The sequence below is a fragment of the Ursus americanus genome, chromosome 12 (assembly GCF_024610735.1).
Source record: "Ursus americanus isolate L20-20 chromosome 12, mUrsAme1.1.p, whole genome shotgun sequence".
Classification (NCBI taxonomy): Eukaryota; Metazoa; Chordata; class Mammalia; order Carnivora; family Ursidae; genus Ursus; species Ursus americanus.
The window spans coordinates 68,004,242-68,019,677 of NC_142138.1; the positions used below are offsets into that span (position 1 = coordinate 68,004,242).

General features: G+C 42.0%; 1 protein-coding gene across 8 annotated transcripts in view; it reads left to right on the forward strand.

Moving 5' to 3' along the window:
- LOC123802716 (uncharacterized) overlaps positions 1-15,436 on the forward strand; it is a 389,246-nt gene that overhangs the window by 322,673 nt on the left and 51,137 nt on the right. For 6 of the 8 annotated variants that reach the window (XM_087866329.1, XM_087866330.1, XM_087866334.1 and 3 more), the window contains exon 1: positions 6,476-6,865. The exons of 1 other annotated variant lie outside the window; for it this stretch is intronic. In XM_087866329.1, coding sequence (XP_087722455.1) covers positions 6,515-6,865 — 351 coding nt within the window. In that variant the 5' untranslated portion in view covers positions 6,476-6,514. Of the gene's footprint in view, positions 1-6,475; positions 6,866-14,050; positions 14,856-15,436 lie in introns of those variants that run through there. One more of the 8 variants, XM_087866328.1, reaches the window with a different exon arrangement.

The following is a 15,436-nucleotide window of genomic DNA, read 5'->3' on the forward strand; positions in this document are numbered from 1 at the left end:
ATCTGAAGCCACTCTCTACTTCCTGTAAAGGACAGCAACATTAAGTGTCTTTGTCAGAGGAGCACTCCCGGGCCCCTTCTTGATGAATGCTCCGTTCTACTCAAGAGACCCTTGATTCCTTCTTTATTCTCCCTTCCTTATTCCATTTGCTGCAACAGCCCAGACAGCCCAAAGGCAAGACTGCAGGAAATGAGTGATCTTTATACCTTTTTGCACTAACACATCTGAGGGAAATTCCTGACACCAGATACGTGTTCACGGGTGAACACAGCAGACATCCTCAAAGGCAGTGTCGGCACAAGGACTAGGACAGAATTTCTTAGTGGACACCAAAAAATCATGGAACACCTATGTATTCTGGCATCTCTGCTAACATTCTGATGAAGTGGATAAGGAAGCTTCCACCAAAGTCATATACAACACATACACAGCAGCCCTAAGATTCTGAATAGTTTGTAGATTACTTTTTTAAGACAAAACGAACAACTTTACTAGCCTTATAGGGATACCAGAGCAACTTCACCAGCAAGCTAGGCATGTAGCAAGAAGCAAGCACTTTCAAGGATAAAAAAATGACCAGAAGACCCAAACAAAGCAACCTATCTCTAGTACTATCAAAGAACAAACAAACAAACAAACAAACAAACAAAAACTAAACCAAAAAATCCTTGGTTTCCCCAGATTCATTCTGCAATGATTCCAAATTTCCCTAATATATAAATTAACTGGCTATTTCTTAAATCTACAAATTCCCAGATACTATTTCAGACCCACTGAATCAGAATCTCCAGGAAAACAACCCAGATGGAATCATCTTCACGCCCCTCACTAGGTCTAACTCCTTTTATGGAGGGATAGGTATCAATTCAGTAAAGAGTACCCCTTTGGATCCTTGTTACTCATGCACGGCTCAGGACTCTATAAGGCAAATTCTTGAGAAGATGCCAAGGGGCACAAGCCATATGGAGACAGATTACAACTGAATATAAGAAAATCTTTCTAAAAATCAGAGTTGTCCAGAGATGAACTAAGCTGCTTCCAAAAGCAGGAAGCTACCACAAGAGTTGTTCAAGCACAAACGCAGACTACCTCTTGACCAGGATGTTGTAAGAGGAGCAGATACAGCATGGAAAGGATAGAAGGACTAGATGAAGTTTAAAGTTTCTGCCAACACATAAGTCAACAAAGAGGAAAATTTCAGCTACCCATTAACTTATAAAAAGAGATAGTATAAAGTCTGTAGGTGGGGTCACCTTTCAACTGATCTTCTCTCTTCAAAGAAGAAAGGAGCATAAAGACACACCCCTGATTCACCATCAGCCTCTCCTCCAGAATGTCCCAAAGGTGGGGAGGGCAGAGCAGGAGTCCCAGGTGCTGTGACAAAGCCGACCTGCTGCTTGGATGACTCTACATGTTGGGCATATGCCAAACAAGTTTTATGGACCAGAGAAGGGACATGTGTGACACAGTGCCTACCCTCAAGGAGCAAATCTTGTTGCAGAGATAGCTCAGGCACTATATGGTTCTGCCAGAGTTTTATTTATCACCTCTCATCTTTAGAGTTTTGTTTGTGGTAGTGGTTTTTAGGGACGTCTCTTGGTAGGAAAAAGCCTTTACTAAATGTATATATCTTTTTAGTCTAATACTAGTTAGCGATATCCAGCTCATAATGAAAAAAAAAATCTCAAAAAAAATCATCAAAACAAACACAAACTTAGTTAACTCTAATTTTAAAAATACCATCCTGATAATTCCCCAAATGACCAAATTACAATAAGGTGTGGCAACTCTGAACAAAATAACAGAAATTGCTGGTCTAGGTAATAAAGGAAACAGTAGAAACAGCTCAAGTGAGAGGCAGGGGGTGGATGCCAGCACTTTGGGATTAAATTCCAAAGTCACAGTGATCTTTATGATTTGCAGAAGTGATCAGAAAAAAAAGAAAGAGAGAAGAAACCACACACACACACACTGAAATTCAAAATGGCAAGTTTAAATAAAACATCTGGGGAAGGGAAACATTTGGTTTTTCCCCAAATGTAAGGTAAGCAATGACTCTTGCAGATACTACCAAAAAAATAATAATAATGGTCTTGGATTACCATAGTAGTCTAGAATAAGAAAATGACTAAAAGTAATTGTTCAATGGAACAAATATTTATTGAGTGTCTATTAGATGCTAAGGCACTGTGCCAGCTACAGGGTAAAGGTATTAGAAAAAAACACATAAATGAAAAAACACAATTCTCTTCCTCAAGAAGTACACATTAACAATAAGCTCTTGAGGATGTTCTAAGTGTTTTCATGTACATGAGCTCATTTGTACAAAAGACAGAAGTGGTGTAGAGAGTGGAGGAGGCACTGGACTGAGGACCAAACGAGAGAAATTCTAGTCTCGACTCTAATTGGCTCAGTGACTATGGACAACATACCTGAGCAAATGGAGGACCAAAATCCCTCCCACAAGATTACAACACTAATTAAATACAGGCCTGGAAGAGAATGCTGGTCTTCTGGCTCCCAGTCCAGTGATCTTTCCAAAATATTATCCATATGGTAGACCAATAAAAAGAGCAGAGTAGAAGAAAATAAAACCTTCAAGTTTCAAGTCACTTGCAAAGAAGGGAAAGAAGACAGGAGAAGGAGAATCAGGAAAAAGTAGGAGGAAAATGAAAGGTTCAAGTTGTGAAATCCAGATAAAGATGTCAAGAAAGAAAGCACTTAAATAACGAGTGGAAACACAATATAAGGATAATGTAAAATCTCTTATTATATTTTCATTCAAATAATGGCTTAGGATTTTTTACTCTAAAACCACTAAGGACAAATAAAGAGAGCCAAAAACTATATATATGAATGAAGCTTGAGGGAAAAAAGACAACAGAGAAGAAAAGGATCAGGGAGAGGATTTATATTGTATCATTCAAATATATGAAGCCCTATAAAGAGACAATGGGGACCCATTGTGTCCAGGGAACAAGAAGAAATGGCATTATACTCAACAGCTTTTATGTTAGCAATTTTAAAAATCTTTGATAGTCAGAAGGTTAAACACTGGAATAGCTGACTAAGGTTAGATTAATTCTTGAAATTATTAAAATTAAGAAGGAAAGACCCCCATACACTATATACACTTCAAGGCAGAATAATGAACTATCAGTGGGTTCCAACAAGTTACTGTAAACCTTGAAAAATACAGATTCTCGGACCTACTGTATCAGAATCCCTGGGTGTTGAGTCCGAGTCACCTCAGCTGTTTTTGATGCAGCCAGGACATGGAGATTTGTTCTACCACAGCAGACAGGGTAAGGAGAAGAACCACTAGGAATGGCATCAGAGTGGGAACTAGATCAATGCAAATTTTGTGGGCAAAATAGAATTTCTGCGGGTGTGATATTTTTAAAATGTATTGTAAGGCTGCTCTGAAGCATCCAAGCATATCCCACTCAATTTAAACATTTTCTAAAGGTCCTGAAGTCAGCAAATACAAATTCAGCAAATACAATTCAGGTAAACCAAAAGTTATTCCTCTATACCACAGGAAGCCTATGGAAATAGACAGTGGAGTGGGAATAGCACAGAGGAATGCCAAGGAGATGTGGGTAAATATTTTCAAAAATCAAAACATCAGGAAAAAGAAAAGAGAGACAAGAGATAATCACTCTCCTTCCTCCGCCCTCCACCCCTGCAAAAGAATAATAATATAGAAAGAACAAGAAGAAAGAAAAAGGAAAATAGTTTTAGGATAAACTTCATTGTCGTCCAAAAGAAAAAAAAAATGCTCTTTGTGATTTTTTTTTTTAAGCAACAGAAGAATTCAGCTGAGAAATTATCTAGCAGGCTTCAAAAGCAGGGAATCACTTCCCATTACAAAGCAAAAGAAAACAAGGAGCAAGAGGTGGTCTTGCATAGCTGTTTAGACAATTAGACAGATGGGTTGACTGCTTGACTTAGGAACTCAGTGACACTTAAATTAACAACTGGCCCCAATCCCAAATACAGGAACACTCAAAAATTTGGAAGAGTGTGTTATAATTGGTACCTTGACAAAAACACAGTAACAGATTAAGAAGATTCAAGAAGACTTCTCTGCTAGGCTCTGAGAAGATTTAAGATTTATACCAAAAAACAGGTTCTTTAATCTCTTTTATTGCAGTCGTTTCGCATCTGAAGAACACCAGTCTAAAAATCAAATATCCATATCTAGTCCTTTGAAGTAATGGACTAACACTCAACTTGCCCACCTAACAGCTAGCTGGTAATAGCAATACCTCATCAGTACAGAAGTATGAAAGAGGCTATCATTCTATGTACTGAGGTCCTAGAATGAGAGAAGCCCTGTGTGTCAAAGTAATCCAATTTCTGACATTGATCTTACCATTTAACACTTAATTTTGCAAATCACTTTGCAATCCTATTTATTATTCCCTCTGACTCTCTAAAGGAGATTATTTCTTTAGTTCTTTTCATAAGTGGGGAGAGTACCTGTCATGAAGATTAAGTTATTTACTAAAGCAAGTTAATGGTAGAAACCGAGGACTGTAATTGTCAGACTAGCCCCCTGTTTATAGTCCTTTTTATCATAAATCTACACTTACAGTCAAGCTTTCACTCAAAAGAAAAAGAAAAGGCAAAAAATGCCATCCTGTTTCGTTAAATGCTTCTGAAACAATATTTTTGGTTCATCATCACACACCCTCCTGGTCCACTTCTGAAATTCGTAGGGACATAGAGGTGCATGGAATTTGAGCTGTCCAAGAAGGATCTGGTTGGTGCTGAACAACTCTGTACTGTGATAAAAAGATTTAAAAAAAAAAAAAACAACAGCAACAAAAAACCTTGTTCTCTTTTAAACATCTGTGATTGGCATGCCAACTCTCTGTTAACAATGAACAAAGAGCAAATTTTTCTGAAGCTCATCATCTTCTTAACCTTTTCTTTGCAAAAAGACATAGTTCATGTACTAGTTTTTTGGTAAAGGTAAAATCTTCCCTTGGATTAGACCAGGAAAAGAAGTCCCAATCAGTTTAACAAACATGCAAAAGCTACCAACCCTCTGGAAGCAGAGTTCATAAAAAACAAAACACAGCCCTGCCCTGAAAGGACTTTCTGAATACCTTTTGACTGCCATGGGTTTAATATACATCCTCTTAATTAATCCTATTAGCTGGGTAATTTCATTGCCATTTGATTGGTGAGTTCACACAGCAGAGCTGGATTTGAACCCAGGATTACAGAGGGCTCCAAAACCCAAGCTCTTTCTACTAAACAGTCTGAAGAAATTCGGAATCTAAGACTGTGGGGGGGATGGATAAGACGCAATTCGATTTCCCCTTCCTTGGTCCAACCGTGTTCACAAAGACTGTTGCTAATATCCAACCATAAAGAGGCTTTCCAAGGAAGCCTTGGAATTGAATTGACTTATCCACTTTTCCTCACCCGCCCCTGCCCCACCCCCAACCATGCCAAAAGCACAGCAAATGCTGCTGCCAGGTTGGAGGAGTTGGTGATCCTCACACCACATTCCTGGGGCTGGACACAGACTCTGAAACAGCGCCGGAGCTCAGCGCCTCGGAAAAAATAACAGCAGTTGAGATTTTTAAATCATGTAGCTCAGCATTGCAGCCACACCAGTTTCCCTACTGCTCCTGCCTCCACCTTTCAAAGACTCGAGCAAAACACACTGGATTCATGGGGACCAGGGATTCGGAGTGTCAGGACTCAGGCGCACCACGAAACCCTGTCCCCATCCAAACCAAACCCACCCAACCCGGACTGTGTGCCTCCCTTTGGTAAAGCTAAGTCTGGCAGTGGAGGTATAAGCCCTTGAGCGGCTCCGAGGCCCTGCCCCCGCTCCCTCCACGCCAGAATCTGGCATTCCTTTGCTCAGCCCATCTGCGGTCCTCGGCCAGCGAGGGTTCGTCCCGGACAGCCGGCACTCGGCTCTCCCTCGACCCCAGGAAACGCAGAACGAAAGGGCAAAACACCCCAACTCCCCGAACTCAAGTGCCTGGGAAAGCAAGTTTCTGAGGCTCGCGGCGCGGCCCCACTTCTGCGGAGGAGGCCTGTGTGGGGCCACCCGCCGAGGGGCGTAGGAGGCGGCGGGGAGTGCGGGGGAGGAGGCCCTGACGGTGTCCAAACTTTGCGGAACCGAGTGGCCTCGCTCGGAGCCCGGCCTTCTCGCAGAAAGGAGGACGGAAGGGGGGGGCGGCACTGATCGCCCCAGGTGGCCGGCCGGGCCGGGGAGGCGGTGCGCGGGCCCCGGCGCAGGGGACAGCACCCCTCGGCCCGATACTCACCACGCGCGGGGGCCGCGGCACAGCCAGAGCGCCAGAAGCGCCCACAGCGGAGCGGGGCGCAGGGCGGGCATCTTCTCGGTCGCCGCCTCCGCCGCCGCCGCCTGCGCAGATCCGCATGAGGAGGGGGTGCCCACAGAGGGTCCCCCACTCGCTCCTCTCCTCCTTCTGCTTCTGCAGCTCACAGCCTCGCGCGGTGCCCCGAAGCTCAGGAGTAAATGCCCCCACTCCCCGCACCCCAAGCCTGCCGCTTCTCGGCCGCCGCCTCAGCCGCAGCCCGAAGTTTGGCTGAAACTTTCTCGACTGTGCAGCGAAGCAGTCTCGTGTTCCTCCCGCCTCGGCCGCCTCCTCCCACCTCAAACCCCGCGCCCCTGTCGCCGCGGCCGGGCCTCGCTGCCTTCAGCACCCAGGGGTTCCCCGCAGGAAGAAGCGCCGGCCGGGGCTGCGCGGAGGGATCTACTACGAGTCCTCGACTGCCCGCAGCTTTTTCCAACCGTCGTCGGTACTTGTCGCGCCTTAACTCCGTCAACGCTGGACTGCCCCTCTGGGCCGGGCCTCTGCTGAAGCAGGTGGGTGATAGGACCCTGAACTTCAGACGCTAGCGTTGCCAAGATCCTGAACTTGCCGGAAAGACAGACGTCTTCCAGCGAGATAGGTATCGCCCCCACACACCCACACTTACACTCACTCTGGGGCCAGCTGGAGGAATGCGGTGGGGAAGGTCCAGCGCTGTCAAAGAAGGAAATGGGGGCTCAGGCGCCAAAGCCCATTGAAAAGGAACATGGCCATCAACTAGGTTGTGCTACGCCATTCATTCATTCACTCATTCATTCAGCAAATATTTCTTTAACTCCCTTACTTTGTGTATCGGTGTGCTCAGCACAATGGGATGATACTAAAGACTCAGGATGCCCTTTTGAGGAGAATCCTGCAGGATTCAAGGAAGGTTTTGCTAAAGATATTCATTGTAACATTGTTTGTAAAACCCAACAATGGACATATATGACACCCCGAATCCCTGTAAAAGCCAACAATTGGAAACAGCCTAAATCCCACCTATGAATAATGTATGGTATATTTATAAAATGAAATGAAATACAGCAATTGAAGAGACTACATGCATATATTCAATAGGGATAACTCAAGAATAAAATGACACTGAAAAGCTCAGTGCAAAAGGAGATATAAAGTGTATCATCCATGTATGTTTAAATTTTTTCAAAACAATACTATATATTATTTATGGATGCATACCATACAATATATAGTAATAGAATATAACCAGAATAGTGGTTACTTCCAGGCAAGAGAATGGGACATATAATCAAGCATGGGTACATATGGACTTACTATCTGTAAAAGAAAACAGCTGAAAACAGAACAAGCAAAAAGTTTTGTGTGGTTGTAACATTCCAGGGCCCAGCCACCATAAAAGCAAAGGTACAGATAAGGGAATAAGTAGATGAGTTCTGGCACTATTTGCAGTGACAGGAGTCAAGGAGGGAAGGGGGCTTGGCACCAGATTGGTGAGATCTTGAAGGCCAAGCCGAGAAGGGGGAGGAGTAGTTATCTCTCAGATCATAGAAAACCACTGAAGGCTTTTGAACAGGAGTGAGACTTGATGGAAACGAAAATTGCTCTGATAATCATGTGTAAAATTGATTGTCAGGAGCAAAAGGTGAACTGGAGCCCAAGGACCAGTCAGGAGTTTTTGAAACACTCCAGGCATGGGGAGATGAAGGCCTGAACTAATGACGTAAATGTCAGAATGGAAAGGAAGAGAGGGATCTGAGACAATCTTGGGGGGGTGTGCAAACCTATGTGACTAATTGGATGTGAGAGTTTACAATCCTACTGGAAAGGAAAATTCTACCCACAGAACATCTCCCTGCCTTTTACAGGATAAAGTCCAAACTTTTAAAAGCGGTAGATACAAGGTCTTTACTTCATTGGGCCCCATCTCATCCTCTCTGCCCCCATTGTGAACTTTACACAATAACAGTATTGAACGACTTGAGATTCCCCCAAATACATCTTCTTGTTTCAGTCTCTGTACCTTCTGTTCCCTCGGTTTGGAAGGACTCTTGTCCTTCCTTCCTTTCCCTCCTTCTCTTAGTGAATTTCTAATCATCATTAATCCTTCAGTCCTGAGAAGGTTTTGCTGACACTGTAACAAATTCCTCCCTCTCACAAACAGTCTCTCCATTGGACTGCTTCCTTATCTTATTAAAATATCTCTTTTTTACACAGGACTGTTGGTATTTCTGTCTTCTCAACTAATTAGGAGGTCCTTATGGGCACAGATCGTGGCCTTACTGATTCCCAGTGTCTATCACATAATAGAGGTTGAACTAGAATGTAAAACAACACTACACAAGTACAAGTCAGTATGAGTATAGGCTTATAAAGTTCCAAACTGGGGGTGCCTGGGTGGCACAGCGGTTAAGCGTCTACCTTCGGCTCAGGGCGTGATCCCAGCGTTGTGGGATCGAGCCCCACATCGGGCTCCTCTGCTAGGAGCCTGCTTCTTCCTCTCCCACTCCCCCTGCTTGTGTTCCCTCTCTTGCTGGCTGTCTCTGTCCTGTCGAATAAATAAATAAAATTAAAAAAAAAAAAGTTCCAAACTGGATTTGAATAAGCACTTTACAATAAATAAGCAAGTACTATTATTGAAAGTAGTCACCTTGGGATGCTAGAAACTCTTCAAAAATAACATAATTAGTCAAAATAGCTTTGGAATTTCCCTTGCGCAATTATGTTCAGAGAAAGATAATAACATTAGTTTTTAGTTGTGACCCATAGAGTTACCAGTTAGAGCATTCTCTTTACTCACTAAATATAGTTCATGGTGACTTGGCTCTATACAAATTTTAAACATCACCTGCAAAGACTAGATTTGTCACTATTAAAATATATTCAGAAAAATGTGAAGGTACTCATCCCCAAAGAGTGTCTCCAGAAATGACTGTGGCTATGACTAATTAAAATAGGTGTGCAGTTTCCCAAGGTGACTGTTTTAAGAAAAACAATTATTATGTTCGCATATAACTTTTGTTGGATTTGTTATCATTTTAAACTTAGCGCATACATTCCCATAACGATAAGAGGAATAAAGATTAGATGTTATGAATGAAAGTAGGAGAAGTTTATGACCAAAGAGGTGTTTTAAAACACATGTCTTGAAGGAAGCTATGGATAGAAAGTAGTCAAAACAAAACAAAATGGGAGCTAAAAATCAAGGGAAAAACTGGAGTTGGCAAACACTGAGAGAGGAGAACAAGTCAGTCTGACCCATCCTATAGCATTTTGGTGAATATTACCATGGGCCAAATCCTGTGTGAGTAGCTGAGGAATAAAGACAGACCGGTCGCCAGCAATGAAAACCCGGTATGACAAGTAGAATGTTGTGGGTTCACAGTTGATGGACTATGAGTCCTGTCCCAGCCTAGGAATGGGCAGGGAAGGCTTCTAGGAAGACCTGGACACCTGGACTAAGAATTGAAGAACCAAAAGATTAATCAGGTAAAGAAGAGCTTTCTCATGTTTAGAGGTCTAAGGCTTTTTCAGACGTAGGGAACAAGTAGAGACACAGGCAAACAATAAAGACCTGAGCCTATTCCCTAATGCGGCAAGATAGGAACAGCAGGAGCTGTGGGGATGCAGAAAAGATGGGCATTGGCTCCTAAGCCTTGTAATTGCTTAGATGAGAGAGGAAATATAGGTCAAAGAATCAGCAATGACCTCAGTATCTTGGAGCATCATGGGCTATTCTCAGATACAGAAAATATAAGAGAAGGAAAAGGAGGTTTGGTAGAGTAGATAAAACTGGCAAGAGATCAATGTAGCTGAAAGGGGGAGAGTTATGTTTGGGTAGAGCAGCCCCACAGCTGTTCATTACTTTAGGCCCTGACTGATTAGCAGGATGGAATTGCACTGAAATATATTTTCTCCTGTTCAGCTCTCCCCAAAGCTGAGCCGAAATTCTACTGTGTGCAGTTAGGTGACTAGTTCCCTAATCCCTGTCAGGAGCCAGGGGGTCATGTGGTAGTGTCTCAAAACTTGAGTAGCAGCCAAAGACTTGAAATGCCAGAATCTGCCTGGAGATGTCAGCCCCAAATGTACTCTGCAGTTTAATTACTCAACTGGACTTGGGAGTGGTCTTCCCCAGGACAGTGCGTCTAATCAAAGCAAATCCTACTTTATAGGAAAAATTGGCAGGAAAATATCCAGGTGATCCCATAACTATTTAGCTATTGCTATTTCTTGAAGTTTCATAATTTCACCAAACCAAAGAAAAATGGGATCCCGCAAACTTTCATCTGAATAAATAAACAAAAGAACCTCAGTCTCTGGGGTCCCATTAAAATCAACAGACCGTTAGCAGTAGAAAAACATGAATAAGGGCCAGCACTAGCTTTCATTTTAGTCAAAACTAAAAATATACATAGATGTCTTTACTAATTAAAACTCAGGTAAAATTGCCTCCCAAAACAAATGTAGAATTAGGCACTTATTTGTTCTCAAATCTATTCTCTCAGATCCTGTAGGCTACCAAACCCCTCAAAGACAGAGAGCCTATGTTGTCCATTTTGCCCCAGTTCCTCACACAATAGTACACATAAGTGCTCATGGTATATGTTTTGAATAAATGCTGAATGGGGGGCATATATATCTATATGAATTGGAGAGATGTGCATAACTGTCTAGGTCTTTTGGAGAATCCTAGGCTGAATCAGTTCAATGCTATAGATGTTGAAGAAGAGATTCTGGTGTACATATCAAGCTTAGGTTGAGCTACTCCACACATCTCACCACATAAGCCAGGAACCTGGAGGTGTGTGATAAAGTGTTTGTGGAAGCAAGAATTAAAAGGAAGATTTCTTTGCAAAATAATACCTTGCACTTGTGCAGTGCTTTAGGCTTTTCAGAACACTTTGAAGTATATTATCTCATTTGATTCACAAAGCAGTCATGGGAAACAGCCAAGCCAGTCATTATTAACCCCCATTTCACAGATGAAGAAACTGAGATAGAGTTTAAGTGCCTTGCCCAAGGTCAAGTAAGTAATTAATGACAGCTGAGACAAAACTCTTGCAGTTTCTGACTTCTTACTCAGTCTCATTCTACTTTCTCTTCCTGCAACAGTAATGAAGAACATCCAAGACAATCTTAAGTGTGGACACCTCTGGGCAAAGGTCCACCAGCTTCACCATATTGGTGAAGTCCACCATATTGGTACAACACAAGCTGACTCACTGTAATCAGGAAGGCCAAGCAAGCAAATACATTCTTTGATTTAAACACATTTTTTTGAGAGCCTACCCTCTGCAAAGCACATCCTTGACTCTGTGGCCCTACAGACATGTATCAGACCCAGCCCTTGTTCTCTGGAGATCACAGTGCATTCAGGAAAGCCAACATACAAATAACATAGCTACGACAGAGATAAAGCATGGGGCTGTAGGAAAGTAGAGAGCATTGTGATTGATTCTAAGGCTACTTCATTTTGTCCTGTCCCCAGCCTACAAGATAGGAATGAACTGAGGTGGCCTATACAAACTGGACTGTAAACAGTATGAACACAGGAACCATCTCTCACTCATGTTTGTAAACCCCACAGTAGCTGGTTGTTTATCTTGCATAGAGCATGGAGTAAGTGCACAATGAAGACCCACATTCTGAGAGGTCCACCAGGTTCAGTCAAACAGAGGACAAGTTCCAGAAGGCAGGAGCTAATCTTAAGATTCAAACTAGTTCTGAGAATTAGGAGCCAGACTCTTCAACTAATTGTCTCTGCTCTGATTAAGGGTATAAATAATATAAGAAATTATAATTTGGGCTTCTTGACATATTGTTGCCCTTGTAGGAATGTGACTATTTCAATTTAATTGATGTCAAGAAGAGGAAAATTTGAGATTGTCCTTGTATAATGAGCTGTTCCTCATGTGCATGTACTACATGATGAATGGTATCTTAACTAGGAATCCAAAATTCTCTGCCATCCATGAGATAAGCAGGAAACCTAGTACAGGAACACTCACTTTAGCACTAGCTAACTTAAAATTTTCTAAGTATTTTATGCTGGGAGGTATCACAGTTCAATTGCTAAGTGGATGTATACATTTATATATAATGACACAAAAAAGGATTGGCCTGTATGAACCAGGACATCTCCCCAATTCAAACGCAGCATAAATCCACAACTGTGTAATTACTAAACCACAATATTATTGGATGACTCGCAGCACTTCAGTCACTAAAATGGTTATGCAACTGTAGATATTTATGCAATGTTAAGGTGTTTTGTTCTCAGAGACTATTCAGGTGTTTCTACCCAACATTCTTATATTCTTCCCTCACAATTAGCCAAGAAATTCTTTTTTTTTTTTTTATTTTTATTTTTTTTTTTGGTGTTCTTTTTTTTTTTTATTAATAATGATTTTTTATTATATTATGTTAGTCACCATACAGTACATCCCCGGTTTTCGATGTAAGGCTCGATGATTCATTAGTTGTGTATAACACCCAGTGCACCATGCAATATGTGCCCTCCTTACTACCCATCACCGGTCTATCCCATTCCCCCACTCCCCTCCCCTCTGTAGCCCTCAGTTTGTTTCTCATAGTCCATAGTCTCTCATGTTTCATTCCCCCTTCTGATTACCCCCCCTTTCTTTATCCCTTTCTTCCCCTACTGATCATTCTAGTTCTTATGTTCCATAGATGAGAGAAATCATATGATAGTCGTCTTTCTCTGCTTGACTTATTTCACTAAGCATTATCTCCTCCAGTGCCGTCCATGTTGTAGCAAATGTTGAGAACTCATTCTTTCTGATTGCTGAGTAATATTCCATTGTATATATGGACCACAACTTCTTAATCCAGTCATCTGTTGCAGGGCATCTCGGCTCCTTCCACGATTTAGCTATTGTGGACATTGCTGCTATGAACATTGGGGTGCATATGGCCCTTCTCTTCACTACGTCTGTATCTTTGGGGTAAACACCCAGTAGTGCAATTAGCCAAGAAATTCTTGAACAGTGAGGTCCAGGCATACAGAAAGTTTCCACCTTAAAGTATGAGAAAAATCTTCGTACTAAATGAGGACAGATCACATCTAAGTCCCCTGAAGCAGAAGAAAAGGGGACATTTTCTTATGTGGAATTCGAAGTGGGCTAAGTAAGTGTGAAGATGGGGGCATCACAAGTAAGGAAAAGAAATCCCACTTCTAAAAGTAAGCATTAAAAAATCTTCTAAAGTAATTCATCAGGAGGTAATTAATGGCTGGCAACAGGTATTTATAATAGAAGCGTACATGGCCTTAACGATAGGGTTTACTTCTGAAAACATTCTAATTAAAAAGGGAAAGAGTAATTTTATAGGAAAGTACAAATCAGTGGTGTGTATGTGTGTTAATGTGTGCAGAGACAGAAGTGGTAATTGCTGGGCTCAGAGCAGGTATCTGTTACAGAAGGTAATGACCTTGTAAAATATACAAATAGGGTTTCCAACAAAGCTGGAAGTACATCATTATTACTCATGAATGTGGGAAGGAATGTAAAATTGGAATTCAGAAGGTGAGTGGTGGTTGTACCTGATCTGGATACTAACTTGTTTTTGTTTTTAATCATTCTGATTTTTGTTAAGAAGAATGTAGTATGACTACTCTGCTCTCTTGCCTAGACAACTGGTCTAAGCATTTTTCTTTCAAAACTTTGACTTTTTCCCTTTTATCCACTTATTAAATGTCTAAGCAAGAAAAGAAGAACAGATGCTAGCAAGACAGAGAATGGTTCCCACATTAAGATCTACATCTGAGTCCAGGAAAATACACCTCATTGCCTAAAAGGGCCCTGTGGACAGTTCACACCTCTGTTGGTTTCTTTTGCAAGAGATAGTTACCTCAAAAGAGCCTTCCTTAACTGAACTTTTATGGTCTGGAATACTTGCCTGTCTACAGATGACTATCATTTTAAAAGTATTTACTAAAGACTGCAGTTGGGGGCATAGATCCTTTCTAAGGAGAGGAACGAATAGCGGGAACACAGACTGACTTATGTAAACTCCAAGTGCTGCAACTAGGAGACAGCCTTCAAGTTTCAAAAAGCAAACTATGAACATGCAAAAGGTAGTGTAGTTCCTTACTCATCCACTACTTGGGGTTTTGAGGGGAAAAGGGAAGTAAGAAGAGTTGAAAAGAAGAAAAACAGAACAGAAGAGTGGGAGAGGAAGGTGAAAGCATGCTCTGGAGTAATACGCACCTGTTTAGAAGGGGGGAAGTAGCACAAATACTAGCAAAAGAAGAACCAACATGGAGTTCCTCCTTGCATATTTCCCTCTTCTCCTGAAGGCCTGGAGTGAACCCATAGCATTGCTCTAGAGGTGAGAGAGAAGCACACTGAGGACACCTCCCTGAATTCCCTCCAAAGAATTAAAAGTGCCCCAGTGCAAATCAGTTCCCTCTATCATAAATATTTATGGATAATAATAACATTTATCACATTAATAATGATAATGGCAGGAAACATTAATGGAACGCTGTCTGTTGGGCACTGTATTAAGCACTTCACCTGCTTTATTGTTTGTAATGCTCCAACCAGCTTATCAGTAGGTATGATGATTCCCACGTCACAGGCAGAAAGTGAAGCCTGAGAAGTTGCCCAAGAGCACACAGCTGCTAAACAGAGGCACAGCCCAGGTCCATCTGGCCACCTCCAGTGGCACACAAACTTTGACTTCTGCAAAGTGTGTATGCCTGCCCACAGGTCTCTGCCTCAGAGATTCAGTCCCATCCATCATTTGGACTACTCGCCTGAGCACGGAATAAGTTGTCCACTAATCATTTACTGTAAGCCTGGTTTCCCAAGTTTATTGAAACAAGGGCTTCATCACATACCTCCTTTGTGCTCCCCTACAGCGTGATGCCCAATCTCTTGCTTGCCAGCCTCCGGCCCTGGAACAACTCAAGGATTTCAGGTCTTTGCCTCTACCACTCGGATGAGAGAAGCTCAAACAATTCTATATGTTGGTTCCACACTACAACTTTTTATTTTGAAATACTGTCTTCTAAACATACCTAATAAAAGACAAAGGCAGTAGGGAAAGAACCAATTCCATTTATTTCCATATTTTTAAAATAC